This window comes from Dermacentor andersoni, chromosome 3 (genome assembly GCF_023375885.2).
Source record: "Dermacentor andersoni chromosome 3, qqDerAnde1_hic_scaffold, whole genome shotgun sequence".
NCBI lineage: Eukaryota > Metazoa > Arthropoda > Arachnida > Ixodida > Ixodidae > Dermacentor > Dermacentor andersoni.
In genome coordinates this window covers 18,139,153-18,152,428 of record NC_092816.1, presented here as the reverse complement: position 1 = coordinate 18,152,428, position 13,276 = coordinate 18,139,153, and the positions used below count along the sequence as shown (strand labels likewise).

General features: G+C 45.5%; 1 protein-coding gene across 4 annotated transcripts in view; it reads left to right on the top strand.

Moving 5' to 3' along the window:
- The window catches only part of Lztr1 (Leucine zipper like transcription regulator 1), a 60,551-nt gene extending 54,652 nt beyond the window's left edge, over nucleotides 1-5,899 (top strand). For 3 of the 4 annotated variants that reach the window (XM_050169150.3, XM_055065552.2, XM_055065553.1), the window contains 3 exons: nucleotides 172-277; nucleotides 1,125-1,205; nucleotides 4,745-5,899. In XM_050169150.3, coding sequence (XP_050025107.1) covers nucleotides 172-277; nucleotides 1,125-1,205; nucleotides 4,745-4,936 — 379 coding nt within the window. In that variant the 3' untranslated portion in view covers nucleotides 4,937-5,899. Of the gene's footprint in view, nucleotides 1-171; nucleotides 278-1,124; nucleotides 1,206-4,744 lie in introns of those variants that run through there. The other variant, XR_011893276.1, reaches the window with a different exon arrangement.
- Nucleotides 5,900-13,276: the final 7,377 nt, after the last annotated feature.

Below are 13,276 nucleotides of genomic sequence, written 5' to 3'. Positions count from 1 at the left end.
TCTTGTCCCCATTAGTGTGTACTGTACATAGTGCAGTAACATTGAACACACACTAACTAGCCCAATTTATTGCACTGTAAAACAAGAGACTAGTTATCAGCATATGGATTTGCATTGAACCCATCAAAATGTCCTTGCGCAGTGTTCTCCTTGACGTGCATTATTTCCCAGGTACCTTTTCTCTGCACCTTACTTTTATGGCTTTACTAATAATCGCCTACAAGCTTTCTGCAAGGAGAACCTGGAGATGAATGTAACATTTGAAAATGTTATTCAGGTAAGTAGAAACCTGTGATATTGCCTTTAAGCTCTGGGTTCGTGCAGTTCTGAATCAAATAAAATTTTTCAATTGTGCAAATTTAGTTAAAAGTTTGAAATAGTGTATTTCATATAGCCTTGCCCTGCCTATTTCAATACTATTAGATCATTATTATAAGAGATGGGCAAGGAGCTCTGAAGAAGTTCTGAACATTGTTGCTTCCGCATTCTACCTCATCTGTATTATATACTATGTGTCCCCTCTAGGAGCAGTCAGTATTGCAAGGCTACTTATGTCGGTAACTTTAGAACCCTGGGCTACGTCTTTTAGCTTGCTAACGAGAGTAGTGCACCTTTGCACTTGAAAAATCCTGGCATTCTACAACACAAGTTTCATTGTGAAGAGATGGTCTTAGCATATCAAAGATATCACACAGAATTAATTCACATATTTGTTACTATTATGTCACTAGCGTGCAGGTGTGTGAGAAGAAGGGACACAGCCTCGGTCAGAGTTTTTGATTCACTTTTAAAAAGTGCTAATGGAAAACAATAAAACTTGGCACGCCTGCCAGAGTTGATTGTCAAAATGTAGGTAGCAGTAGGCAACAACAGCAGGTGTATACTGAAAGCATCTGTGTCAGCATGTACACCTACCATCTGAATATAGATAACTGCCCAGAGGGCTTATAATGTATTTTAAAGTCTGAATGAGCGAAAGCAACTTTCTGTTGCAAAATTCATTTCATTTAGTAATTTTCATGAGTAGACTCCCAGCAAAGTATGGCTACCTTTCCTTTTTGAAGAGAACACTAAGATCATCGAAAGGCTCTTATTGTGCACTTTCTTTTTCTCTTCATGATCAGATTCTGGAAGCAGCTGACAGGATCCAAGCTACAGACATGAAAAAGCATGCCCTTAGCCTCATTGTGCATCATTATCCAAAGGTTAGTGAGCTGATTTTCTCGTTATTATATGCTTTGGAAGCTGTCAAAGGTGGAACATGGGAGCTGTTACGGATACAAGCATTGTGAAAAACAGCTGGAAAAATAAGAAAAATATCTTATGCATACAATTCCTCAAGTATACTTTTGTGGCTGATACTGTTGTTTTGAAAGTACATTACATTATTAGTGCAATTAGCATTCTTTGCTTGCATCAGCCGTTTTGAGCCTATCTAATCTAGCCTTCTACGCTGAACCAGTGGCCCACGCTATCTTCCAGCTTGGGCCACTCGTTATATGCTTGTGGTTGTGATGCTGCCTTGGTCATTCCATCCTTGTCATTTCAGCTCCATGACTCTCATCATGTCATCATCACGCCTTCTACGTCGACCTAGTGGCCCAAGTTGTCTAATAGCTTGGGTCATTAGGCATGTGCTCATGGTCGTGATGCTGTCATAGTTGTCGCATCATCATTCCAGGTTTGTCATTCGACTCTTGTCATGCCATCATTGTCACGCAGTCACCATGTATTCGTTGTCACACTGCTGTCGGGCTTGTTCAATCATATCACTCCAGTTTCGTCATCTGACTCTCGTCATACCGTCATCGCCATATGGGCTTCGTGTTACAGTTGTCACACCATTGTCATCTTATACTCATCATCATACAGTTGTCCTCATGCCACAGTCATGCCATTGTCATCACTGTGCTGTCGTCGTACAGTCGTTGTCATGTGTTCAATGTCATACATTCGTTGTGATGTTGTCGCGGTTGTTTCATTGTCAACATTCTAACTTATTCATCCAGCTCTTGCCATGCCATCGTCGTCATACTGTCGTCGTCACACTTTCGTCTTAACATCCTCATCATTCAGTAACATCATCCCATTGTTGTCGTGCCGTCGTTGTCATGCTACCTTTGCCATTACATCAACTTCAATCTTTCTTCGTTGTTATATCGTAATTATGCTGTTGTCGTTCAGTCATGATTAGGCCACTGATTTCATGCCATCGTCGTCATTGCATTATAGTCAGATATTCACTATCATGCATTCATTGTCATATTATCGTCATCATGACGTCATGGTCATGCCATCGTCGTCACTCCAGCTTCATCATTAGACTCTTGTCATACTGTTGTCGTCATACAAGCTTCATGATACAGTTGTCGTTGCACCATTGGCATCATTCACTTCTCGTCATACCATTGTCCTCATACCATGGTCATGCCATCGTCTTCATTGTGTCGTTGTCGAACAGTCATCATGCATTTATTGTCATTGTGTCGTCGTGATGCTATCGCGGTCCTTCTATCATCATCACTCAAACTTCGACATCCCAGCCTTGTCATTCCATCGCCATCACGCCATCGTCGTCACATACCGTATTTACACGATTGTAAGTCGACTCAAATGCAAGTCGACCCCCCCATATCGTGCGACAGGGAAAAAAAAGCAAAAAGAGAGCATACCCGAGGGAGCATTCGATAACGAAAATTTATTAATAGCTGACATGGTCACTGGACTACTCATCTTCACTAGTGCTGCCATCGTCATCATTGCTACAGTCCTACAGCACGTCATCGTCCCGCGAAATTTCACATTTGGCAAACGACCGCACCACAACATATTGTGGAACAGCAGCCCACGCCGAATGCACCCAACCACACGCAGCAGTCAGGGAGGCTCTTTTGACAGGTCCGGTTGGCGTAATTTCACGGTCTTCTGCCGCCAGCCACTCGTACACGGTGGAGCAGGTCCTTAAAAGGCGAAGATCCGGGCTTGTTTCACGACCATGTTGCACTTCACTGGCAGGGACCGATCCCGCATTTCAGCGACGTACGCCGCAAGCTTAGCCTACAGCTCCAAAAAGCATCCAGACTTCGGCACGTCGGAAATTCCTCACTTGCCGTCACAGGTGAAAATTTCGCTTCGCTGCAGTCACCACTCTCGCACCACCCGTTCAGAAACATGGAACTTGCAGCCCGCTGCGCAGCGATTTGTTTCTTCGGCGTAAAGGATGGCAGCCCTCTTGAACGTTGCTGTGAACGAGTGCCGAATGATTAGTGGGCCTGGAGCACTCATGACGACTGAGGAAACATAGAAGTAGCACGTAGCCGGCAGTCAAGTGGAACGCGTCAAACCAATGCCTTTCGTCAAGAAAGCTAAGCGCAACAGGCAAAGAGAAACCCGCGAGCGGTGTGTGCTCTTCCATGAACTACCGATGCTCCCCGCAAGTGCCAGCGTTCTGAGGGTGCCGCCGCGAATGGAACAGCGGCGCTTCCATCAACTATCGACACTGTCTCATGAGTGTTGTGTGCACTGTAAAACTCTCAAAAATGTTGAAAAACTCTTCCGAAAAGCGAACAAACACGCGGGATAGCAAAAAGCTACGGGTGGGGCCATAGAGCAAACAAAGAATTGTAACTACGTTGTAGCTCCTGTTGGTCTCGCTTTTTTGGCGGTGCCATGTTTTGGTTTTGATTGTAAGTCGACCGCCCACTTCAGATTTCCAAATTTTAAAAAAGTGGTAGACTTACAATCGTGTAAATACGGTAGTAGTCATCATACCACCTTTGTTGATCCACCGATGTCATTCTATCATAAACATGCTGTCATCATTCAATCGTGATTATGCTGTCATGGTCGTACCATCATTGTCATTCCAGTTTCGTCACCCAGTTGTCGTTCTACCATCTCGTCACGGCAGCGTTGTCATCTTAGTGCCCTCATGTTGTCGTCGCCAAACTGTCGTCATTATACTGTAGTCATCATTTAGGAATCGCCATCTCATTTTCGTCCTGCCAGTGTCATCATACTGCCTTTGTTGTCTCACTACGTCAGCATCATACAGTCGTTGTCATGCTGCCATGCTCATGGTCAACCTTGGCAAGCAAGTGCCATAGCAAAGTGGGATGGTACCGAAGTTTGATACATACAGCCAGAAGCAATGGAAGTCTCAGAATTACTGCTACATATGTCAAGTAAATGTGACTTCAAAAATGCCATCTGTACCTACATTGCTTGAATGATAATCACATTACCTTTGAAAGTCATCATGAGGCCAGTTCTGCTGTAATTTGTTCTTTATGGTAAAAAGGAAATTTTTGTCAAATGTGCTCATTCTTTAGTGCATTACATTGATGCTGTTTTCAGGGGTTTCAATGTTAATCTTTGCGGTGAAGTGACAATGAAGTGTACAAGTACGACAACCATATGCTGAGTGGCGTTGAAGTGAATTGGAGGATAAATTCTTGACTACATAAACTCATGCTCACAAATAAAAATGGAAGGTATCAACAGGTGTGTTCAGTGGCTGATAAATTAAGTGACTGTATTGTATTCCATAGAATCTTATTGAATTAAGAAGCGGTTGATCATTTCGACTCTGTATAGTTTAATATAATCACTAGGTAATTCACTGCCCATTCTGTGGTTCTCTCCTTTCTTATGCTTTACGTTCATTTATCAGCAAATATACATTGTGGAACATCACCTCTACGTTATTATTAATTGTGCTGGTCCATCATGATGCTTTATGCAGGTTGCAAGACTGCCAAAGATACGGAGCCTTAGCAAAGATCTCCTCCTTGACATCCTAGAAGCGTTGGCGGATGACATGAGTGATTCCAAGCTGTGTCAGGATGTGTCATCAGCGAGTCTATGCAGTGATTCTGCAGGATCTGCCAGCTTGGTGCTAGATCCAAGCCCTTACCACGAGAGTGGCTGCAAATGATCCTTGGTTCAAACTGTCCGGTACAAATGTATGCCTGAGCTTGTAGTGGTTGCAAGTTTTTCACCAACATCATGTGCCATTAAGGTCTGGGAAGACTGGTAACAAGTGAAATCTCACTGTCTACTCGTAATTCTGTTTTATGACGAGCTTGCCAACTAGCAAATGGCCCAAGCTGCTTTCGCACAGTATAGGTTGACGCCTTAGCAGATGGCAACAGCAAATGCATCCTCTCCACAGCTGTTGCTGCAGATTCAGAGACCAACTAGAATCGACCACAGCCATTTATGTGCACCACATCTCACTGTTGTAACCTGAACATGTCACCAGCTAGACTGTGCAGCAGTTCACTGAGATACAGAAATCTTGTGCTTGTCACTCTAGTGTTGGGCTTACAAGACCAATTGATCCATCTGTCAAATGCTTTTACAGAAAGCACAACATGGCATGGTAGCGAGGCCTCACACATCTCTCTCTTCGTGTCCCACTTTCAGTAGCACCACTACAAACTAAGCCTGTGGTCTGGGTATGACACCACCTGCTATTCAATCTTAACCAAAGCTACATCTGCAAGAGAGCAAACAAGCTGTCCTATGGTACTTACAAGAAATGTGTGCCAAACAGGTGAGAACATCAGGGTGGACCTGAAAGAACTAAAATTGAAAGGTCTGTGTATCTTATCAATAGTGTAACATGAACATTATTTTGGAGGGTGTTTTGGGCCTGCACTTTGTTGAGAGTTCTCAGCCTACTTCTTGTAGGTGTGCCATAGGAATCAACAGAATTTCGAGGTAGTGTGCCGACACCAAGCTACCATCATCTTTGTCAGTTCACCGTGTACTCCTGGTCTCCATTACGTACACGTCTGGAATGCATTTCTACAGCTGGCTGGTTGTTGCCAACTGTTGGACCTATTGGCCACCATGTTTGTTAATAAAAGACAACTTTCTACCAGCTACAAATTAAGATATGTACTGTAAATATTTGTGCAATTACAAAAGCCATGCATATGTGGGTCCTAGCAGTCCCATGCTGCCAAGTTCCCATCAGGTTGGTGTTCTTCAAAGCATCTAGAACTCCCGTAGTTGCCGAACACCGGACCTGGAGTGCACTTGTACTTATTTACCGGTAGGTACCCGGCGGCAGCACTCGTAAGCGGCAGAGGCTTGTCTATTTCACCAAAGATATGGTGTAACAAAGGGCTCCCAGAGACCTTTGCGAATCTCTATAGAACCCCCTTTCGAGATGAGAACGCATATAAACAACTGAGTGCTGGGTTGTGGTACATCTCTACCCATTAGAAATACCGGTGGATTTCCGGCAACACCAGGATTTGAACCCAGGACCTTCTGCATATCTGGCGGACGCTCTAGATTTCACCATCGCTGTGTAGCAGCTTCCCACAGCTTCCTACACGTCTTTGCGCTTGCCCGCACATTCACCCTTCACGATGGGGGTGGAAAGCCAATGTGGGCACAGGGTTGTCGGCATTATGCAAGAGACCTATAAGCTTTGAAACAAAGTTGCGATCAGTTAGGGATAGTGGGCGTTGCTACTGGTTGCTGTGATTACAAGGTATATGATGTCAAGGTGTCATCAGCGTAATTTGGCATTGTGGTTGGCAGTCGGACTGCCACTTCATGTGTCTGCTGATGTGCCCATATGGTCTCGTAATTCACAGATGGCAAGAGATATGCAGCAGGTTACACGAGAAAGTCATCAATTACTACATCGATCATAGCCAGCAGGTTACACAGGAAAGCTATCAATCACTGATTACCATAGCCTCCTATGCATTGACGATCATCTGCGGTGGTTTCTGCCACTTTTATTTTTTCCAGTCTGAAAGCTTGCTGTGCAGCCTAAAGCTGTGTTGTGAAGATAAGTAGGGTGGACTGTAGATAAACGGATGGTGGCCTGATACACAGCATGGGTGTAGTCTGACTTTCAACAAGCAACACCCTTAAAAAAGTTTGCACAGATCGAGACGTTCACATTATATGGGCACCCGCACACATTTCGGAAATAGTGCACAACCTGGCTCGAGAACTGACGGGCCAAGCAGGTGACGCGTAACAAATACTGGGAACGGAGAGAGACCCGATGACCAGCTTTAACGAGATCACCAAGCACCATAAATTGGGAAGGGCCCATTTCCCCCCGGCACACTCCTTGCTAAGTAGATGGCAAGCGACGGCATGGCACCTCTTACAAACAGATACATATCCGAAACCGGTGGCCTACCACTGCTACTACCTGGACCTTTACATGGGTAGATGTAGATTCTGTCAAGAAAGGGCGGACCTACAAACAGTCTGGGCTTGTCCTTGGACACCCACACAGAATAAAATAAAGACCAGAGAGCAGTGAGAGACCGCGTTGCTCAGCTCTGCACTGGAAGACCAACTCAAGGCAATCCAGCAGGCCGAAGATGCCGCCAGGGCCCAAGGGCTCAAGGCCGTTGTCTTGGTTGAGAGGCCTGGGTCTCAAATCTGCTGTCCAAAAATAAAGTTTATTCCTCCTCCTTTGGGTCGTATCTTGTCCCGCAAAAATCGCCACCCAAACACTCCGTACAGATAGCTAACCAGCGAAGCTGAAACGTGCAGCCCCAGTGTTTATCACTGGGTTAATCTTGACGGTTCATTAAACGGTGGCTTGGTAGGCTGCCGGATCTTCGGTAGGCACTTGCTACTTGCACTCGGCTGCACGAGCCTAGCTGTTCTTGTGCCCGGGCTGCAGCATAGATAGATGTAGATGAGCTCGTTCTCGGTTCTGCTCGCGGTGTGGCTGATCGAAAGCTGCTTGCTCCTTGGAAGTATATATGACATGTGGCCTACCCATTTCGGAGCCGGGGAGAAATTTAACTGCTGCGCCAATGCCTCCATTGGCTGCGCGCACGCTCGGCTGCAACAGAGAGCAACGACGTCACTACTGGCGCAGCTAATCGCGCACCTCTCTCTCCCTTTTCGCGCATGCGCATGGGGTTGCGCCGGAGTTTTCGCCGTACAGGCGACAGACGGACGGACGAATCGGCAGGCCAAATACAGCTTCGCTGTAATAATTATCTGCCTTGCTTGTGTTTATATTCTTGAAAACTCTGCTCTGGATACTTTCTTGTCGAGAATGCAATGTAACGCTGATAATGCGCATTCCGTTCGTGACCTGGTAGCACCGGGTGCGCAGCATTAACGCAAGGAAATGTGGGCAAGGTAGATGAATATTGTTGTAGGACAAGCCTCAAAGGGTGCAAACCTTTAAATTTTAAGAGTGAATGGCGTGTAGATGAGCGTACTTCGGGACAACTCCTCAAGAGGTGCCGCGGGTTTGCGAGAGCAAATCGATGGGCCAGGAACTAAAGTATTTGGAAATGACCTTATGCCCTTGCCCAATCCTTTCTGTGCGCCTAGCAATAATTCGCGTTCATTGGAAGTGTGACAAATGCGGCTGGTGCGAGCCAGGTCGGGCAGTGACGTAGGTACCACGTTTTCATAGAATGTCGTTTCGCCATGTATTTTTGCTGCGTTGCGGGTGGTTGCACTCGCGGATGCTGCCTCATGGTGGGATGATTTCGATGGCTACAATGAGAAACTCTATTATGACGAAGGCGCGCCTGGGCACGCGGGAATGAGGTCGCGAAAGAGGCGCAGTGGGGGCGAGGCCGTACAGCGCGCGAATGAAGCGCGAAGGTTTCAAAGGATGGCTAGAGCGTGCGTTAGAGAACTGGGTGCGTGTGGTAGCGGCATGATTGCGGTGATGAAGTCCCAGAATCGAGCGCTGTATCGCAGAACACCTAGCTCTTTTTTTTTTTTTTTGCTTTATTTGCCCAAGCCGTTCATGTTCCACAAGTACATGAATGTAGTTAAAAATAGTAATAAGAAAATCGCAAAAAGAAGGTCACACACACACACACACAAAAAAAAGGAACTGCGACAACTCTTCTAGAGAATGGCCAGATAACACCTAATGGTAGGAACTGTAGCTGCATTGCTTGTAGACTTTGTCGATCGGCGCGCCACGCTGCGCGTCTGCGCAGAAGTTAGTATTGGGGTTGGCGTAGAGAGTGGCGTTTTGCAGTACTGCTGGTCGAGCGGCTTTGTTGAGCCATTGTCATTGTACGCTAATTTCTGTCCCCGAAGCCTGTAGGCCTTTATGCTGTTTACACCCAATAGCTTGTAGTGAGAATCACGCGCAGTGGGTGCGAAGTACGAGTGTAACGCTTTAATCGTGTTGACGGGAGTAGGGCCTAGGGCAGCCGCGTCCATGACGGTGAAGACATGTTTACGCGCGACTGAAGGCACTACTGTTCGTTGAACTGCAGCTGGTTCTTTATTGCGATTCTGACCTAAAATTATTGCATTCATTTCGTGCAGACATTCCGCCTGACTTCCAGGTAATCCAGCGAAGTCATTTCAGACGTTTCCTAGTGTTGCCGCAAGCGTTCGATCTACAAGTCGGCTGGTGGGTTGCGCGTCCGCTGTCGTCTTTCGACTGCAAGTCTTCAAGTTAACCAACAGTTTTGCGAGCAATGGAGTCACCAACGAAGGTCAGCACGGTCAACGGCACGCTACAAACGGCCACTAAGCATCAGGACATGAGGCTGGAAACCGGCGTCGAAGGTAATGGCTACGGCCGCGCGGAAACGATTGAAGATATCATATCGGAACTCAACGCCACGGCCAAGAAAGACGCACCGTTGTCTGAAGCACCTTTCGACGTCATGTTGCACGGACAACAATCCCTTGATCCTGACGACCGGTGCGATCCGACTACTGATTCGAAGGCTTCGTCATCCAGCATTGTAGACAGCGGCGAACGGGACAGCACGCCGGCTTCCACGCGTGGAGAATCCAAGCCACCGGCTGTGGCGACGAGCGTTTCCGTCTCTGCAGAAGGTGAGAACATTGTAGTGTCACGCGCAAGTGAAATTGACTCAGAGGATGCCAGCAAAGTAGAAAATGCAGCCAACGGCAATAGCGATCAGCCTTTAAAATGCCAGAAAGCATCGGAATACCTAAACACACTTGAAACTGACACAGCAGAAAAGTCTGTGAATGAATGCAATGACAAAGAAACAACCAAGGCTGTCCCGGATTTGACGGACGCAGATGTTGGTTCAAACGAGGTTATCACAAGTGAGATAAAGGCACCAGATGAGGCTGTAATGTCACCCCGCAGGACTGCCCGCCAGAGAACGGCCAGTCTAAAGTTGACAGAAAGTGTCACCAGCAGTCCCAGTCGCAAGCGTCGCCATGGCAGTGAAGCTTCTGATGTGTCTTCTGTTGATACACCACCTTCAACAAAGCAAGAATCAAAACAAAGTTGCATTACATCAGACAGTGAAGTTGATGTTCCCCTTGCAAAAAGGAGGTGCAGAATGTTAAGTGCTGATGGTAGTGGTACCAAGGCTACAGTGAAAACCAACAGGCTTACTTCAGACAGTGAAGGTGACAGCCCTCTTGTGAAAGTAAAGCGCAGTCTCAAACTTGCAAACAGGCTTGCTTCAAATAATGAAGGTAATAGCTCCCTTGCAAAAAGAAAGCGCAATCCCAAACTTGCAAGCAAGGTTACTTCGGAGAGTGAAAGCGACAGCCCACTAGTGAAAAGGAAGGACAGTGTCAAACTGGCAAAGAAAATAACAGAGCATAGTCAAACAAGGAAAGGTGATGTACAGTCTGCAGAGCCTCCTAGTAAGAAGAAATCAAAAAAGAACCTATTGGAAGAATTCCCAGAAGATAAAGTAGCGGTGCAAAGTGACAATGACAGGCCAGGTCTGCAAAGTTCTGAGCAGACTAGCACCAAAAGAGACAAGCCCACAGACAGTAAAAGGGTGCAAAACTTGGTAAACAAGGCTAAGAGAAAAGCTGTTCATGAAGAACGTCCACTGAGCAGCACATATGTCGATCACAGCACACATGAAGGTTGTGAGGAGTCGTGCGGGGTCTCCAAGCCAAAAAAGGCCAAAGACAAGGCTGGCAGCAGCGTTGAGGGCATTCTGGACAGTAGTGGTGCAGCGTCTGCCACGGTCGGCAAAAAGAAGAGGCTCATGAAATCTAAGGAACTAAAGAATGATAGCGCTATCAGTCTGAATGTCGGAGACGTTGGTGGCAGTGATGACACTCAAACAGATGAGAAAGGGAACAGTTTCCCCAAACAGGACAGCTTTGCTCAATCAGCTGAAGCTGTGTCATCGTGGTCGCCAAACCATTTTAAAGCCTCTGATCATCTTCTTCAGAAATCCATCCAACTAAGTCTTAAAGACTGGGTGCCATCTGTCAGACCATCCTATCTGACTATTGAAGTTCCATCAGTTAATGCAAGGAGGATGTGGGGCCCCGGTTTCAGTCGCCAAAGGCCAACCGTTGTATTTGGTGGATGTGACCCACTGAATACATACGTAAATGTGGACGGTGTTCGTGTTCTGCTACTTCAGTGGCAGAAGGTCTCAAATATCATCCCAACCATTCGCCTTACGGACATTTTTCAGTGCTTCAAGCATATGTGAACAAATTGTTTACTCCACTATGAATACCTCCATGCTGCTTCATTTATTTTACAGTGTGTTGCTGTTTGTGCTTCGCATCTGCATTTCTTATGGCTTTCTTCTTCTGCACATCATCACTGTTGGCATGACATTGGTCTGGTCACAACAATGAATTACACTGTTGATCATTCAGATTAGGCACAAATGTTCGGCAGCATTTCTGTTGTTCCCATTGGACCTGTGTGGTTTCTCAATTGTGCTGGAGTAGTGCATGCTACTAGTCTTCTGTTCGCAATGTATTTCGACCACGATACTCTTCTGTCGACAGTGATCTTCATGCTTCCTTTTTTAAATAAAACATTGTAATGGACATTGTAGCATCACCGTGTCCTTAGCATTCATGGAAAGGAGATAAATAGCCAGAATTTAATGCTCGTTTGATGTAATTAGCATTCTTCATGCACTTTCTGTTAGCTATCTATCAGTGTATCTAAACAATTTCCCACCAGCTTGGATCACTGCGTAGTCCGTGGTCTAATGGGCAGAGCATGAAGTTGCTGTTCTGAGGGAATCCGGTTCGAAATAAACCATCGGACTGACTTGGGTAACTGGGTGTGTGCTATACGTATGTGCAGCTCTTAAATGAACCTCTTTGGCACCAACTTGGGTCACTGGGTGTGTGACGCTCATTAGTGACAAAAAAGTCCTTGAAAATTTGTGGTGCTGGGTGGAATTGAGCCCCTGCCACATATTCAGACAATCTTGCTGAATATATATTCAGATGCAGACTTCATGATGCAACTGCTAGATGGCGCAGCATGTCCAGTGAGAAGCACGAGAGAAGAGCCCGCTGCATACATGCCTCATACACAACATGTTTCGGTGTTGGAAATATGGTGTGTTGCTATGTTCTTCAGTGCAAATCGCATTAACGTTGGCGTTCATCGTGAGATAGGTTCTACAGGAATTTGTTTACATTAAATTTGTGAATGTGCGCATAACCTAGCTTATGATTTTTTTCTGCCACAGCTGGTACTGTGTGCCACAGCTGGTACTGTGCTTGAGCAACAACCCAGTGTGTCAAGCTCTTCTGTTGTGCATCTGCTGAAGCGATTTTTTTGAAGTAAGAGAATCTTCAACTGTACTGTAGCTGTACTGTTAATGCATAAATAATTTGCAGTATAATGCTCGACATTAAAAGAAAGGAAGCTTTTGATTGTGGGAGCTTTGTTTATACGCTTCTACTTCAGTAAATGTCTACAGAACACAATATTTTAATCATGTGCTTGAAGTCGAAGTGACATTCGCTCAAAGTGAGACCAGTATAGCCCAACTGACATAAGTGACAAATGGCAAAATCCAGTCACTACTGTGTACCTGTGCCGGTTTTCGCATAGAATGTCCACAGGCACAGCTAGTTTTTTTTTTTTAATGACTGTTAAAAAAAGAAAGAAGCTGGCACTCATTTGTATGAACTGTTTTTATTCTGCAATTGTGAACTTGTTAGCATGACTAAAAGTAAGTGTAGTTAGTCTGTGTGTCCTGACATATTCCTTGATGGAAAAGACAGTGTGTACACATGTGGGGCTTTGCTGTAATATATGTGGGTGTGCTTTTCATTGTTAAGAAAACATAACTGTGCAAGTAAGTTTGAATTTGAAGAAGAAGGAATTTGGTTCCATTTCCTTTACTGGGGCATTTATGTATATGCTGGGGCATACTGTTACTGGGGCATTTATGTTATGCTCTACAGTAACAGGCTTTCAGCACTTGATTAAACTCAAGACGTCTGTAGTTGAGCAAGTGATATACGAACATTCTGGCTGATCAGTAATCACTTTAAACTTTAAACTTGAATTTCT